Source organism: Typopeltis vanoorti, chromosome 9 (assembly GCF_054136105.1).
Source record: "Typopeltis vanoorti isolate ZY-2024b chromosome 9, IOZ_Tvanoo_1.0, whole genome shotgun sequence".
NCBI lineage: Eukaryota > Metazoa > Arthropoda > Arachnida > Uropygi > Thelyphonidae > Typopeltis > Typopeltis vanoorti.
In genome coordinates, this window is record NC_143557.1 from 42,811,770 (window position 1) to 42,829,405 (window position 17,636).

The 17,636-nt window shown below is 36.8% G+C and overlaps 1 protein-coding gene across 4 annotated transcripts in view; it reads left to right on the forward strand.

The window, feature by feature from the left end:
* LOC150103008 (CCR4-NOT transcription complex subunit 3-like) overlaps positions 1–17,636 on the forward strand; it is a 447,199-nt gene that overhangs the window by 306,821 nt on the left and 122,742 nt on the right. For all 4 annotated transcript variants that reach the window (XM_090398514.1, XM_090398516.1, XM_090398518.1 and 1 more), the window contains exon 13: positions 12,510–12,557. In XM_090398514.1, the coding sequence (XP_090254640.1) occupies positions 12,510–12,557 (48 nt within the window). The remainder of the gene's footprint in view (positions 1–12,509; positions 12,558–17,636) is intronic.

Consider the following 17,636-nt stretch of genomic DNA (forward strand, 5'->3'; position numbering starts at 1 on the left):
TCCAGATCAATAAATGCCAGATGTAGCTCCCTTTGTTTCTCTCGATACTTTTCCATCATCTGCCGTAATCCAAAGATAGCATCTGTTGTTGATCTACCAGGCATGAAGCCAAATTGTTCCTTTGCAATCTCCACCTCCTTCCTCGATCTACCATCAAGAACCCTTTCTAGGATTTTCATTATGTGGGACATTAACTTTATTCCTCTGTAATTTTTACAGTCTTGTGCATCCCCTTTACCCTTGTAGATGGGGACAAGAGTACTCTCCCTCCATTCCTCGGGTATATTTTCCTGTTGGCAAACTTTCATGAACAGGTCCCACAGCAGGTCAGTTCCCTCTTCCCCCAGTGCCTTCCATGCCTCCACTGGAATTCTGTCGGGGCCTACCGATTTTCCATTCCTCATCCTCTTCATGGCCTCTGTCACTTCCACTCTACTGATGTTCTGCACCATCCCCTCAGAAGGCTGCCCATCTCCTCTGTGAGTCCTTGCATTTTCCTCATTCAGAAGTCTCTCAAAGTATATTTTCCATCTGTTTCTTATGTCCACATCCCTCCATAATACTCTTCCTTCAACATCTTTGATCTGCCTTACATGTAAGATGTCCTTTGCTGCTTTATTTCTACATTTCACTAGTTGGTAAATTTTTCTTTGTCCTTCCTTTTGTTTCTAATTGATCATACAGATCTTGATATGCCATGGCCTTCACCTGTGCCACAACTCTCTTGGCTTCTTGCTTTCTCTCTCTGTCCTCTTCCACTCTTGACTCATCCCACTTCTGCTTTGCCTTCCTCTTAGCTGTCACTGCCACTTGTACATTATTATTCCACCGCCAACCCTCCTTCTGCTCTCTAATCTTTCCAGATGTCTCACCAAGCACCTCGATTGCACAGCTCAGGCTTACTTTTGAATTATGTTTCCACCAATCTTGTACACTTTCCAGTCAATCTGAAATCCTCTCTAACACCCTCTCCCTAAAACGATTCCTCACACTCTCCTCTTTTAAGCGAAACCACTTAATTGTCTTCATCCTATGGCATCCAGAGGTTCTTATCTTTGATCTTATTTTAAAGTCTGCGCACAGCAGTCGGTGTTGCTGTGCTACTTGATCTTTTGGAATTACTTTACAATTTGTCACAACCTTAAGATATTTTCTTCTAGTCAAAATGTAGTCAATTTGTGAACTGTTGTTACCACTCCTAAATGTTAACAAATGTTCTTCCCTCTTGTAGAAAAACAAGTTCACAATTGCCAGATCAAACGCTACTGCAAAGTCCACAACCCTCTCTCCTTCCTGGTTCATCATTCCCACTCCGTGGCCACCATGCACCCTTTCACAGTCTCTATTCTGTCTTTTTTTAATTTTGTCTCCAATAATCTTGTAATTTTAATAATTTAAATGAGCCTTTGTTAAAATAATGTGCTGCATGTCATCATCATGTAATGCTGTTAACTCATGTCAAATCAGTAAGTCTAATTCTAAGAATTGCCATAAATGGAAATTTCCAAGGAAACACGAAGAATGACGTCAGCATATCCAAAGGTCAATACATGACTATATATGGAAAGTCCAAAAAACATGTGCATGTGTATGGTGGAAGTTTGGGCGTGTATAAGGCAAGTCATCGAGAAGGAATTTTGTCTTAGGGTTTTCTATTTCTTCTCCTACCTGGGTCCACTGTCATGTTAGGTCTGCCATCAGTAATCTAAAGAGAAGCATCTTAGGTTTCGGATTCTACCTGGGTCTGCTGCCACGTGAGAAGTATTATTTTGATCATCTCAAATGGAAAGAGCTGCACATCATAGGGCAAGGAATAATCGACAACTCGGACAAGGAAGAAATTTAGCTGGAAATCAAGAACGAGTCAGCAGACGGAAAGAAAGACAAGCAGGAGTACTTACGAGTGGACAAAAGATTCATGTAAGAAGCAGTATGCTGAACGAGAATTGTAAGTAGTTATATGTGTGATAATTCTGAACAAGAATGTATATCACGTGTGTCTGTTTATGAGATAATGTATATTGATATTGAATTAGGCTTACACAAGGTATGGCTTATTGTCAGTTTATGTATATGTGACTGATATATGACTTGCAGGTTATTCTAGATTGTGAATTAGCTTTAAAGGAAGAAAATTTGAACTAAGTTTGGATTAGGAAGAATTGAGAATAACAAAAGAATTTTAATGAAATTGTGTGTGTGTGTGTGTGTGTGTGTGTGTGTGTGTGTGTGTGTGTGTGTGTGTGTGTGTGTGTGTGTGTGTTAATGTGAATCATTCTGTAGATATTCCTCTTTGATTTAATTAAATGGTTTGTGAACAACACGTTGGATTGATTCTATCAATGCACTATCCTGAAAAATTTAAACCTGCATAAGATAGAAGTTTGTGATTTATAATTAAGTCATGACTAATTTAAGATAAGGATTAATATAAGTGTCCACGTGGTTAGCCCAGTGGCTGTGCGCTTCGCAACCATATGCCTGGGTAAGGAGTGTCCTAGGTTTGATTCCCGTCGGTGACATGAGAAGCTGAAGGATCTTCCTCAGCCATAGCCAAGTTAGCCGGTCTTGGGCGTGGACAGTAGGGTTTTTCCCCAGTTTATCCTGGGATTTTTCACCCTGCTAAGCAAGCAAACTGGCCTTGAGAACTCAACACTACAGACACGGGATACATTGTGGTGTAGAACTGACCACCTTATCCTGTGAACAGTTTGAGGTCCGATGATTAATAAACCCTCAACACCGCAAGGTAAAAGAGGGTAAAAGGAAGATGAGATTAATATAAGTGAGAAATTCAAACAGTATCTGCTTTGTTTTTAGTTTAAAATCTTATAATCTCTCATACAATATAAAATCTAACTGGCACAGTAGTAAAACAAATTTGTTAGACTGTGGAGCATGAGAACATAGATACAGTAGAAATAGATAGATGGCGGTAGCTGTTAGTTAAGGCAGTCGACCATATTCACGAATAATAAGTAAAGAAATTAAAGACAAAGCAGAGTAATAGTTAAACAGAATGTAATTTATATAACAAAGCTGTTTATCCCTAATCCCCTGAAATGATTTAAATGTCTGAATCATTTCAGGGGATTATCATTGATCAGTAATCTGTAATGAACATCATCCAGACTGCTCCTGTGCTTGTCTTGGTGGGAGAATGAAAATTAAATTCAAAACATTAAAACAGAATAAAATATATCATCACAATGAAAAGGGTAGAGAGACCATGAAAATCCTCTTATGCTGAGAAGACGGCAGTTAAGAAAATAACAACAGAAACTCAGCAACTCAAAATCATGTCTATTTTAGCATCTGATAATTTCACCTTACCTGAAATTTATGATCATGAGTTTTCTGTGTCACACTACTTACATTATCACCTTCTAAAGTACTCTAAAAATAGTCACATTCAATAAGAACCCATGTGTCAAAAAAATTATGACTAGGAAATAGAAAGATAAACCATCAGATACCCCACTGAAAAATGAATATTTTGGCATTCACTGAAGTAAATTAAACTTCCCAAATGATTCTGACATAACAGATGATATATTGAACATTTTTTCACAGGTAGAGATGGATAATGGCCATCCATACTTCCCAAAATCAATTGGTAAATATAAACCGGACAGCAGAAAGCCTTCAACCTTTTGGAATTTGATCAAATCTACAAAGCCAAAACAATGGGAAATTTTTTACAGTGCAACCATCATCGGTTTTGCCAGAATCTTGATGTTATCAAGATCTATTAAGACCTTTGTTTCTTCTGTAGAAAACATATTTAAAACCTAGTGAGGACCCTGCTTTATGGAATTTCAATGCTGATAGTAAGAACAGAGGAACTGGAGATGGTCCTGCTCATGGTGGAGTGGTTATCCTAGCATGCAGTCATATTCCTGTCCATCATGTCCAACTTAATATTTCTCTGGAAGCAGTATTGATTTGCTTATCCATGGGATTTCTTATTAGAGTATGTTCCTTATATTTACCACCTAGTTACGAGTTATATAAGATTAACTTGATAATCTTTTGCAGCTGCCTCAGCCTATACTTCTCATGGATGACTTTAATGGACACAACACTACCAACATTAATGAATGAAGTCATATGAGGGGTTAAGATTGTCGAGTATTTGGTTGATCACTCCCTTCTTAATAATGGAGTTAATACTTTCTTCCATATGCCTACCCATTTGTATTCTGCAGTAGATCTTACAATCTGCTCTTCTGCCATTTTTCCACTTATCATATAAAGTATCAAAGAGAACATCTATGAAAGCAATTATTTTCCTCTTATTTGCATCATATCTTCGCTGGAACCATGTTCTCTTACATGGATGGCCATGTAAATGCCCATGTGGAAATTGTACCAAGCTGACTGGAATACTTTTTCCCATCTTGCAGGATTTAATAATGAAGCAATCAGTCAAACACCTGTCAGTGAAGTAGTGAAATAGGTAACAGTTGTTCTGTCCAGGCAGTAACACCTGCAATTCCAAAAAATATCATTTTAATTTCCACTCTATCCAAAGCCTCAGTGTAACTCACAGTGCCAAGCAGCCAAAAAAAAGATCAAGACAGCGTAGGCAGTATATTTCTTACATATCTTGCCACATCAAATTGAACAGCCTTTAAACATGCGCAGGCCAAAGCACATTATGTGAGATGTCAGAGTCAAAAATAATCTTGGTTCCAGTTTATATCTATTAATCAAATAATCAGCACAAAAATTGTATGGGATAAAATCTGGAAAATGAAAATATATATAGAATTCACAGTTTGCTACCTTGGAACATAATGCATGTCTTGTTGCTAACTCCAGAAGTTATTGCAGGCAGAAGAAAATTTTCAATATACACAGTCTGCCCATTAAGTAATGAGAGTGATTTTTTTACTGGACAGCCTTTTGAATAAAAGCAACAAAAGTGTTTATAGTTTTGACCGCTAGACTGTATTGTAATCGCAAGTGCAACTTTCAAGTCGGCTGATGCAGCAATTTATGTGTTGTAACCGGTGAAGTAAGAGTGTGTTAGTGGAGCATGTCAGAAGTTGCATCATGGAGCAGCTGCAATAAAAGTTTACTATAAGTTAGGAAAAACTGCTATAGAAGTGTGAGACCTAAAAAAGTTTATGCCAATGACTGTCTTATCTGCCATACAGGAGGGGGGGGGGTTTACAGGATCTTATTTCTGTCTTTTAAGGCACTTTTTACTTTATCAATCCACAAACATCTTAATCTTCCTCTGGGTCTTTTCCCTGCCATCTTGCAAAGAACACTTTGTTTAGCTAATCTTTCCTCTCCCATTCTGTTTAAATGACAATACCACCTGAGATTACCTCTGCTAACGCAAGTTCTTTCCTAATAGCCTCATTTTTAATATGATACTGCAACCATTGATGCCATCTGTTCAGTTCCCCCAATCTTTCTCAGGACTCATATCTGTTGGTCCAGTCTTTGATGAAGAGTTTTGTTTCTAACTTAGCTCTGAAATTTGTAAGTTAAAATTGGTTTGAACACTGTTTTGTATACATCTAGTTTAGTGTTTTGACTAATCTATCTCTTATTCCATATCAATTTATTCAGTTGACTTCCTATATACCAGCTTTGCTAATTCCTGCCATCTTCACTAAAAATTCTGCTTAAATAGCCGAAATGTTTCATTTGTTCTGTAGGTTCTCCATTCTGGATGCAGTCGACATTTTCACTGTTTCTGCCTATTTTCATTGTCTTTCTTTCATTTGATCAGGGAATCCTGCAGACTTGTCCTGGATTTATTTAGGAGTATAACATCATATGCATAAAGTAAAGAGCTGAGACCAATATCTCCAGTCTTGATATCAGGTTTAATAAGGCTTTCCTTAATGTGATAATGTACAGTGGAGATAATGTACATCCTTTTCTGACACCAGATTCAACATCAAACCATTTTCCTGTACATCCTTCAGTTCTAACTGCTGATTAACAATTCAGGTAGAGACTATGTATTGCTTGACATTATGTTCCTTTTACACCACATAATTGGAGTGTTTTGAAAAGTTTTCCTCTTGGCACATGCCTTTTCTAGATCTACAAAACTTAAATACAGATCCATATTATTCTCATGATTTTTCAGCTATTTATCTTAAAGTGAAAATCTGACCCTGACAACCACTGTTTGGCCTGAACTCATCTTCTTCTTTAAGCTACTCCACCACAATTTTTCTTAACTGTTTCTCAAGAATACTTCATAAATCTTACTAGGAACTATCAGTATAGAATTATTCTGTAATTCTCACATTCAGCTTTATTCCCTTGTTTATAGATGAGTTACTATGAGCCTCTACTCCAGTCATTTGGAATTCAACCCTCTGACCAGGCCTTCTGAATTATGCAGTGTAGCCTGTGTAAGACTTTTATACCTCCGTATTTTAGCATTTCTGGTCAAATATCATCTACTCCAACTGTCTTCCTAAAGCTTTCTCTACTTCAAATTAAAATATATATTCCAGATGGCATTCCTGTTTAGTGTTTTCTACCACCATGCTGCTGTCACTGCTTCTTTCATTTAGCAATCTTTCAAAGTAATTACTCTAAGAATATCTTTATCATCCATTTTCATGTCTCCTTTATCATCTCTAATTCCTTTTACAGTATTCTTTCCTCCATTTCTGAGCTTTTCAATAGTCTCCAGAATATTTTACCACCTTCCTTTTATTTATTTTCTACCAAAGTCTTCCCATAACTTTTGTTGAGCTAATTTTACACAATTTTGCTTTCTTACGTTTTTCCCTTTATTCCCTAAGAGCACGAGGTGACTAATTTGCCAGTAACTTTTATATGCCTTCTTCTTTTTCTTGACTTCCTCTTTAATTTTCTGAGCACCCAATGGAGTTCTGATTTTTCTATCCCTGCAATTACCTCACTATATGCCTCTCAGGCTGAATCAATCCGTATTTTCTTGAGGGTTTGTCACTATAACTCCAAGGTTTGGTTCTTGGTTTCAAACTCTTTTAGTTTTTCTTGAATAATGTTATTGTATTTTAGCCTACAGTTCACATCTGATAGCAGTTCCACTTTGATTCATTTTAAAACCTTTTTACACATCTTTTTTTCAATATGAAGTTCAATTTATCCTGCTCAACACTAAATGATCTCTTCCTGTTTCAAATCCTCTCTACACTCTTGTATCCTGAAACAGTGGCAAAACATCACTGTCAACAACTTTTTCTTATTTCATGCATCTTCTCTCCATACTAACATCATATTCCAACAAAAAATGTGTGCACATTTTTTGTTGGAATATGATGTTAGTGATAACTAATCTATGTTCTGAGCAGAAATCTAGCAGATCTTTACCATTATTATTATTAGCTTTGCTCTTTTCTCCAAATTTTCCCAAAACATTCTTATGTTTGGTAATCATTTCCTATTGACATTTAGATCCCCAACAAGGACCAACTTTTCCTTTTTCTTTGCATCAGCTGCCTTCTCTAATGCCTGGTAAAATTCCTCTTCTTCCTTAGTAGAACCTTCCGTAGAACATATGCACAAATAAGTCTTTGTCCAGTTCCCCATTCTGATATTATCCCACATTACTCTACTTGATATTGCCTGTCATTCAAAAAGATTATCCTCATATTTAGTGTTTAATATTATAGCTACACCATCTTTTCTCTGATTGTTATTTCCTGAATATAACATCTTGTATTCATTGTTTAGAAAGATCTCAACTGTTTTTGTCTTCTTTGTTTCAGTAACACCGTTATGTTGATTTGATACTTATCCAATTCTTCTGCTAGTTCCATTTCTTTTCCATTGATGCTTCTTATCCTGATGGTGCCAATCTTGATCTCTGCTGATGTTGAGTTGGAGTTGGGGTTTGTTCCATTTTTTAATCCTCCACTCGTAATTTTTTTTATCTTGTCTAATTTTGAGCATTCTTAATGGTTCTTAAATCTCTCATTTTTGCTGCCTATATTTTTCTTTCTTTCTAACAGTCCATATTTCTGAACTATGATCTTTTAATCTTTATCTTGTAATATTTTCATCCCAAAATGCTTAATTTTATACTTTTCCACATTAAACCATTACCCATTATTTTTTGCCTATGCTGGCAGCTGATTTAACCATCCTGTAAAGTTCTCTACATGATCTAAATTAACAATTATGCTATCCAGTTGTGCATCATTAACAGCTGAATTGTGAAGAAAAATGAAAACAAACATCAACCTGCTGCTATCTTTGATTTTCCCTCAAAATTCCCAGAACCATCTTTGCAGAATTTTTTCTCATCCTTGTTCATCAAAATCTTCCTCACTATTTTTCTGTAAATGCCTAATTGGCTGTCGTATGAACTAATTGCTGCACTCTTTCCATAATTTCATGTTTGAGTTTTTGGTCACCTAGTCTTTTCATTAATCTTTCTCATGTCTTCTCCTCCCTCTTTAAATCGCTTATGCCAGTTAATTACATGACTTTTTTATGACATCATCACCATAAACCACTCACAACATGTTTAGGGTTTTGCATGTGCATTTGTCTAACTTTACATAGAAATTGATGTTAACGTGCTCTTCTAAATTCTTTTCGCTTATTTTTTCCCCACCAAAAGCAACAAACAGTTATGTGTAAACATTACCACACCTTTCATTTGGCTTCACTGTCACATAGTTCTGCCTGATTTGCCATGTCAACCAAAAGAACTCAACCAAAATACAGACAATTGAAATAGCTCCTTAATGAAGTTGTCATCTGTGATGACAATCCAGTCAAGAAACTACTCACTCTTGTTTATATGGACTTCAGAAAACACATGAAGAAGACCACCCTTGAGAACTATTGTGAACTGTATTGATTCTCTTACATATAGAGTGGCTCAGTTATTTTTCTGTTTACTTAGTGCACATATTATTCAATCTAGATCATTTGTAAAAAAATTCTACACATTTTTTTTTATTTTTAAATAAAGGATATTTCCATACAATTGTCTGATATTTTTGTCAGCTTCAACACCATTTCTCTGTTCACTAACATCTCCTTGGTTTGCCTTCTGTATGACGATTTTCCTCTGGTTATTGTGGGGATATTCAAATTCATTAAACATTCAGCATATTTTAGCTGGAAAAATAAGATTTATAAACATCTGAGGGTATTATTGTCATGTGGAACCCTTTGTCTCCATCCCTGGCTAATTATCATTTAAACCATGTAGAATATGCTTCGTTTGCAACTATTAATTCTCAACTCTCATTCTAGGTTCATTATGTATTTGCCATTTGCCTTTATTCTGAACGTGAACTAGACACCTTTCAACATCAAATTAATAGCCTTGTCACTGTATTCAGTTCACCATGGAAAAGAAAAGTTCAGTTCTGTAAGCTTACCCTTCTTGGACATCCTGCTTACCAGCACAGACTCTGTCAACTGGTGTATGTTGGAAACATACATTTCTGGCAGATGTATACATAAAAAGTTTCCTCAGCACACCTCTCAGAAAATCAGGGTTATCATATTCTTAATTAATAAAGCACATAACATTTGTTCTTTTTCTTTATCCTTCAAGAAGAGCTTCTTACCATTAAAACTTTAGTGAAATCAAATGGACTATAACCATGTCACATTCATCAGATAAGACACCCACATTCCCACACTGAAAGATACTTAATTAGAAAACAAAGTTTCATTTCCATAGATTTCTGAACCTAGAGTAAGCATCTTGAAGAATCTTTATTTTGTGCTATACTCACTGTATAAGACATCAGATTTTACACTTTACCACTGACAGCTGCTTAGGCATTACTTGTACTTTAATACAGGCAGTCATCTCGGGTATTTTCTTCACTTTAATTTATGGACGATGTCAAAAGGGATGTCAATAAAAATTGTTTGGTATATTTATACCATTCTTCTATATTGTAATTCATGTAATCACCAGTAAGGTTTCGTTACAACTTAATGAAAAAGCTACATGTTTGCCTTACTGAATACATTTATTAAATACAAATATTTATATACAAACTATATTAGTATGGTCATATATGAGCCTCCAGAGTTCAGTCAGTATAGATGAAGCCATTTGGTCTGAAAGACCTGGGTTCCATTCTCGTCCAAGATGTGAGGACTCTATCTGATCTGTTTTGAAATATGAGTTATCTGGTCTCATATGGAGGTTGGGGATTTTTTTGCCTGGAAACTCACGTTTTTCTTCCTCCAGTACAGGCAAGCCGGTCTTGTGAATACACACACACACACATCTACAGTCATAAAAATTGTCCTCTTCCCTCCCCCACCACCAATCCCAGGCTCTGCATCATAGCAGACCCTGTACCAAGTGGGATAAAAGTGTTATAAAGAGGAAGAAGATTAATATGCTAATATATCAATATATTAACATGCCAAAAGCTCATTAGAACACAGCATGTGTCTAATGTAACATTGCTGCAAGAGCTAGACAATTGCCGAATTCAAAGGTTCAGATATTATACCTGGAGTATAATACACTCGATATTTATACTCCATATAACATACTAGATATAATATAAGATGACCTTTGGTTTCGGATGTTTTTCTTTAACTTCAAATATCGTTTTTTTTTTGCTGATATTTATATAGTTCTATTTCAAGATTTCCATCATTCACCTATTCTAGAACTCTAGGATAATTTTAGCTCATAATATTGATTTGACTACTACTGACAGTTATTGTATAACATACAATATGAGAAAGGTGTTGAAAATGAAGCTCAGTTTTGTGTGAATTTGATATTAAATAGCTGATAATGAAACATGAATGTAACCAGCAATCAGGGAAGATTAAAAGGAAACAAAATCCATTTAAATATATATTGCTGAAAGTGAATTTAAACACCTTCCAACATTGAATTAATAGCCTTGTCCCTGTATTCAGTTCACCATGGAAAAGAAAAGTTCAGTTCTGCAATGAACAGAGCACTTCTGATTGTGAGGTGGCAATTAAATAAATAAAATACATTACTCGCCTATTTTGTTTTTCGTTTAAACTTACTTTCTCCAAAAGAACTTTTTTATTCCATGAAATCTTAACAAGTGTTTCTTGCTGTGTATTGTTTAGCTTGATGTGGTGTTTGTCCTCATGCAAGAACCTGCATGAGGAATAAGAATGCTCTATCTGCATTCTTATTCCTCTAGATCAGTGCTTCCCAAACTTCTGGACGTCAGGGCCCCCTTTGCAAAATTAAAATATTTCACGCCCCCGCCTCGAAAAAATCGTAATAGAGAGATATATTATTATAACATTTATTGTATTTATATTCAATACAAAACATACACAGCGAATATCGCAAAAATCAAATGCATATATTACATTTTATGCCTCTTACCATTTGGTTCTGAAGACGATGCAGGCTGTTCTGGTAAAATATGAAATACTGTCCTTTTTTTGAGTCTGTTTCTGCTTCTTCTGATTATTCGCAGGATTTTTTTTTATTTTTTATCAGCCACTTATCCATCTCAGGGTTAAATTTTTTAATGTAGAACACATCAAATAATATCACCACTTACCGATACTGGCACACCACAGACTGATAACATGAAATTAGTGAATATTACCTGAATAAGGGAATCCCCGGACCAGGAACATTTTTCTCTTTTGTGACTTTTCTCCCTTTACGGTAATTAAGCCTAACGTGAAACAGACAGCAAAGGCAGGTTATTAAAACGTGCATATGATTGGTGCGGTATTAACAAAAGATGGCGCAACCGAAAGATAAAAGCATAGCTGACAATTGAGTTGAAATGCTAACTCTCTTCAACCGAATTCCATATGTGAAACTGCCATAACGTTCATTATATATATATTACTTAGTTTTAACACTTTTACGAATTTTAACACGTTCGGTTGAATTTTATTGCTGCCTTGGGAAATCGAACTCGCACACATCTAATTAATAACAATAGTTTTTAGTTAGATACTGTGTTTGCCCATGCAACATATGGTTTTGTTTCTGTCTATATATATATATATATATATATATATATAGCATAGTTTCTGTATGAGGAGACGTGATTCATTAATTAGTGTGTTTTTATCCCAGTTTGTCTATAATTGCACTATTTGTGAAGAAATATATTACACAGACTCCTCATACCTTATTCACTAGCATAATAAAAGTACTTGATTTTATTGCCTCTGCAGTATAGTGGCTTTTAGGGAGGGGGTGTTGTTTACCACTGCAAGCGAGTTACTATCTCCCCACATGAACTTGTTTAAGCTTTTTTTCATGTGTGAAGTATATGAGAAACTTTTATTGGTAACAGTAACGACCCCCTCAACAAAACCTACGGCCCCCAAGGGGGCCGCGGCCCACAGTTTGGGAAGCGCGGCTCTAGATGATGCTAAGCCTAAATTAATTTTTTTTTCTTTCCTAAATTAAAATTGGTATTTTATGATATTTGTAAAACTAATGCAGTTAATTTCTATTTTATCAGTAGACCAGTCACTTATTGCCACATATATGAAAGTAATTTATTGAATTATATATTATATTTTAGCATGGCCAGGATTCATCAGTTTGGGAATTGGAAGGCACAAACTTAGAGGTAATTACTTTGTAATTGTTACTTCATATTTCTTTATCAGAATGTTAAGCATTGTGAAATCTACTATGTGCATTCATACTCATGCATTGTTTGACCCCCCTAGTATATCTATCTATCTATCTATATATATTTTTTTTTTTTTTTTTTTTTTTATTGTAAACATAATCTTATATACAGGATTAACTGGTTTTTGGTTCTCTGCAGTCAGACAGAGAGGTTACATGCTCATACACTTGTTGAGGTATGTTACATCGAAGTCACTTATAAGGCTAATTACGTTTTTTTTTTTTTTTTAAATAAATTAAAGCCATTAAGAGTTATTTTAACATGTAACATAAGATCTTATTTTAACATAAGAACATAAATGTGGAAGAACATAGAAGTTACTATTGCACAATATTATCTATTAACATGAGAGTGCCAGCTGATTAACTTTCGCACCGTTAAGCACAACAATCCTTTCTTCCCCCTTTCTTTTTTTTTTTTGGGGGGGGGGGGTAAAGGTGTCACTTCTATGCTGGAAAGTGGATTATAATGCAGTCACCCTGCTCAGCCAGGAGTTGATTCCGTGGATTCCATTCTTGGTGGAAAAGATCTAAGCTGTTGTTTTGCCTATGGTGGTGATGCTCGTGTAGGATCCGACATCTCACCTTTTGTTGGAAGGCTGCAGTGAGTTGGTCAGTTGCCTCTCTCTGTGAAGTTGCTGTGCTGTCTGGTCTTGTATGTCTGAGGTAGAAGTTGTATATTACCGCTTTTGCGGTGATGAAAAGGTAATTGCAGAATGAATGGTTATTTGACTCCACATGGACGAGATTGAAATATTCCTCTTGTGTATAAAGATTACCACAGGTAAGAGCTGCCGTTTCCCGAGTCAAACTGATTAATTTAGTGTTGACTGGGCATTCCAAGTAGATATGCCGGACCGTTCCTAATTGGTAGCAGAAGAGGCAGTTATCTGAGACGTTTGAGTTAAATTTTCGTAATATAGTAGGAGTGGGTAATATATTATGCCACATTCTCCACTGAATATCTGCGTCAGGTTTGATGGCTCTTGTGCGATATGGTAGATCCCATTAAAATAGTGTTTGATCAGATGATGCAGGATTTTCCATCAAAGTGCTTTGGTTCGACTGTTGTGTTAGTGTGCTGTAGATCTTGTTGGTGTTGCTGGGTGTAAGTTTCTCCCATGAGTTATTGGTTTTTATCAGAAAGATAGGCGCCAAAACTTCTGAGTTTGGAGGGCTAAGCCCCACTTCTGTTATGCTATCAGGCATAGCGGCTTGAAATGCGGCCTTTACGGTGTCTATCTGCTCAGACTCATTCCCATATTCTAGGTTTTCGAGCGAATTTGGAAAGCGCCAGGTGAGGCTTGGAGAAAGAATGTCACCCAAAATCCTCACGTTTCGCCAGCTCCATGGAGGAAAGAAAAATTCTTTCTGAGTGATCGGGCTTCTTACCATCGTCTTGTGAAAGATGGGTTCCATGAGGATTTCAGGTAGGGATGCTGTCTTCACTGTGTGCTGGAGGTTTAGCTTCTTCCATCGTCGAAGGGCATCTTTGTAGAAGTTTGTTAAATTTACAGGCACTTGAGCTGTTGTCATTCTTAAGGTGGTGGAGAGAGAGAGACCTCTAGTGGCAGAAGTGAAAATATACTCAGTGGTGCATTTGTGTGATATTTCCTGTTGTAGGGCATTTATGAGAAATCGAGCGCGGAACGTTATTATCCTGTTGTCAATGGAGACCAACTTTTGTCCTCCATCTTTGAGAGAAGTACATAGCTGGGAGTAGGAAAGCCAGTTTGTTTTATTCCATATGAATCGATATATGGTTGTCTTTATTTGTTTGATGAATTGCACTGGTGGCGTAAGAATCTTTAGTGTATGCCAAAGGACACTGGTGGCTATTTGGTTAACGATTATTGTTCTCCCTCTTGTGGAGGCAGAGGCTCGTATTGCTGCCCACTTTCCTAGAACTTGCTTGAAACGCTTGTTTAGTGTTTCCCAGTTCTTATCCACATAAGAGGGTGTGTTTCCTAGGTAAATCCCCAGGTATTTGTTTCCCTCCGTGGACCAGGTACCAGACATGGGGAATCGGTTCGGTTTTTCCATTTGCCACACCACAGTCCTATGGTTTTATGTGTGTTTAGTTTGGCTCCTGAGGCTGCCTGATATTGTTGGTATGCCATTTGTATGTTATGAAAGTCCTCTTCTTTGCGGGCTATGATTGTAACATCATCAGCATATGCTGTCAGGGTTATGATTTGGTAGGGAAGTTTAGGGCGGCATGCTTTGAGCAGCATGCTGAGTCTACACAAAAAGGGTTCGATGGCAATTGTGTAAAGAGGACCGGAGAGTGGACAGCCTTGTTTAATACCTCTGCTGTATGGTGCAGTTATGGTAAGCCTGTTGTTTATTTTCATGCAAAACTGTGCCTTGGCATACAACATTTTAATAGAGTGAATGATGCCTGAGCCAAAGCCAAATGCTTTCAAGCAGTTGAAGAGGTAAAGGTGTTCAACGCGGTTGAAAGCTTTTTCTTGGTCTAGTGTTACAAGACCCATTGTTTCACTGTTGTTGTTCGCTATGCTTATGAGATCCCTTATGAGGTGTAAGTTTTCGTGGATAGATCTTCCAGGGATGGAATAGCTCTGATGCCTATTTATTATTTCGCTCAGAGCGGGTTTAAGTTTGTTGGCAATGGCTTTGGATATAATTTTGCAGTCGGTGTTTGTGATAGAGATGGGTCTCCAGTTTCCTAGTTTCGTCGCTTCTCCTTTCTTTGGAATGAGTTTGATAACTGATGTTGTCATATTGAGTGGAAAGCCATTGGTATTCGCTTCGACAAATACTCTGTAGAGGATAGGTCCAAGCTGTTCCCAGAAGGACTGATAGAATTCAGTGGTGAGCCCGTCTATGCCAGGAGATTTATCTTTAGGTAAGGAGGTGCAGGCAGTTTTCAGATCGTGTAACGTGATAGGGAGTTCTGTGTTACTCCTTGTTGTTGGTGAGAGTCTTTTCACATCGGAGAGAATTATATTCGTGGTCTCCATAGATGTTGGGTTGGCTTGGTACAAATTTTTGTAGTACTGTAAGGTATATAAGAGGATTTCGTCATGATTTTCTATGATGTTTCCATTATCTGTTTTAATAGCAGATATAGTGGTGCTCTCTTGTTGCCGTTTTTCTAGTGAAAAGAAATACTTTGTAGGGGCATCTGCGAAGTTAATATGTTTGCGTCGTGCTCTTATTAGTGCTCCTCTTGCAGAGTGCTCTAGGTGTGAGCGTATGGTGGCTTCTAGGGACTGGTATTCCTCAGATTCTGGATGATGCAATTGCTGTTGTTGTTGCAAATTTTTAAGGGCTGAATGCTTATTCAAATTTCTTCGGTGACTATATTTTTGGGTGAATACCTTAACTTTGGATTTAAAAAGTGACCACCACTCGGAAATTGATTGTGAAGTAGGTATATCTCTGATGAGAGTTTCGATATAGATTTTAGAGGTTCTGAGATATTCTGTATCCTTTAGTAGGCTGTTGTTAAATATCCAGTATGCTCCTCCTTTGTATCTGGTGTGTCCAGGAAAGCAAATGTTAAGAAGGATGGAATCAGGGTCTGATGCATGAGATGGATGGTATGTGACTCTCCTGATGTAGGGTATTGTGTGCATCGATGTGTAGTATCTGTCGAGCCGTGCCTGGTATAAGACACTGGTAGGACCACCTTTGGCTCTCCAGGAGAACATTTTCTCATGTGGGTGCAAGTGTCTGAAGGTGTCAGTCAGCTCGAAGTCATTTATTACCTCCTGGAGAAGCTGAGCTAGTGAGTGTCGATGTTCTTGGCATTGCTGCCTGTCCATTGCAGGATCCAGAGTGCAGTTGAAATCCCCTGCCAGTATGATGTGGTCATTGACCTTGCTGAGGTGGTTTCGCACAAACTCCAGTACCTGCACTGCAAGCTGGTCATTTTGTGGGATATATATATATAGATAGATACACACACACACACACGCGCGTGTGTGTGTGTGTTAGAACATCATAGTCATGTCATCTGAGCAGAAATGATCTGGGCATCCATGGAGTTAGGAGACAGTGATTTAATATATTCTACATTTATAAGCTTCTTAAATTATCAAAGAGAAAGAGAAGTAAAAGTTACATAATTTTATTCAACTGAAAATATAATTGTATAGATATACACTTATCATAGTGTCAGTTTCAACTAATTGATTTAGATACGATAATTAAAACTTTCTGCAGCTTTAAGTTACTTAATGTCATCGTTGTTATGTATCAATCATTGCACTGTACTCTTTGAACATTGTTGGGATCTAACTTAAAAAATTTTAAATATCACTCATGACTGCTGTGTTAATATTACCATAACAAAAACACATATCTTAATTATTATATATAATATAATATATCTTATATATTATCTCTTTGACATTCACAAGAGACACTGAGTCTAGTGTATGGCTGGGAGTTGGCTTCTGTACACCCATGCATGCACACAGCTTGGGGGGGGGGGGATATTTACTATAAACATCTAGCACATTTGTACTATGGCTGGGCTGTAATTCAGATTTTAATTTAGAAATTTTTGTTATTTTTTTTTACAGAAAATCCTATCCCATCTCAATATATCTTCCTTTTGTGTTGAGCCCAGTGGTCTGCCACTGCCAAGTTACTTGGCTTTTAATAAATCCGATTACCGCTTATGATTGGGGCAACCCCATCTGCGTTGTGTGCTATGTCTGTAATTCCATGTGTTCTTCTGACTGGCTTGTCATTGGGGGGGAGGGGGGACATCCTTCAATCCCTGTATGAGATTGGCTAGTTTGCCTTCAGTTGAAAAGCTGTAATAATAGTTCTTATCCAGGACATGATTCAGACCAGGTCTTTTCAACCAAAGGGCAACATTAATAATGACCAAGGTCACTTGGTCATTATTAATGTATCACTGGCAAAATATATGTTACTATTATATACATTTCAATGTAATTTGTAAAAATAGAGTAAATTCTCACTATAGGACTCATAGGAATAAAATAGATAAGTTGGTCATAATAGAAAATTTGTA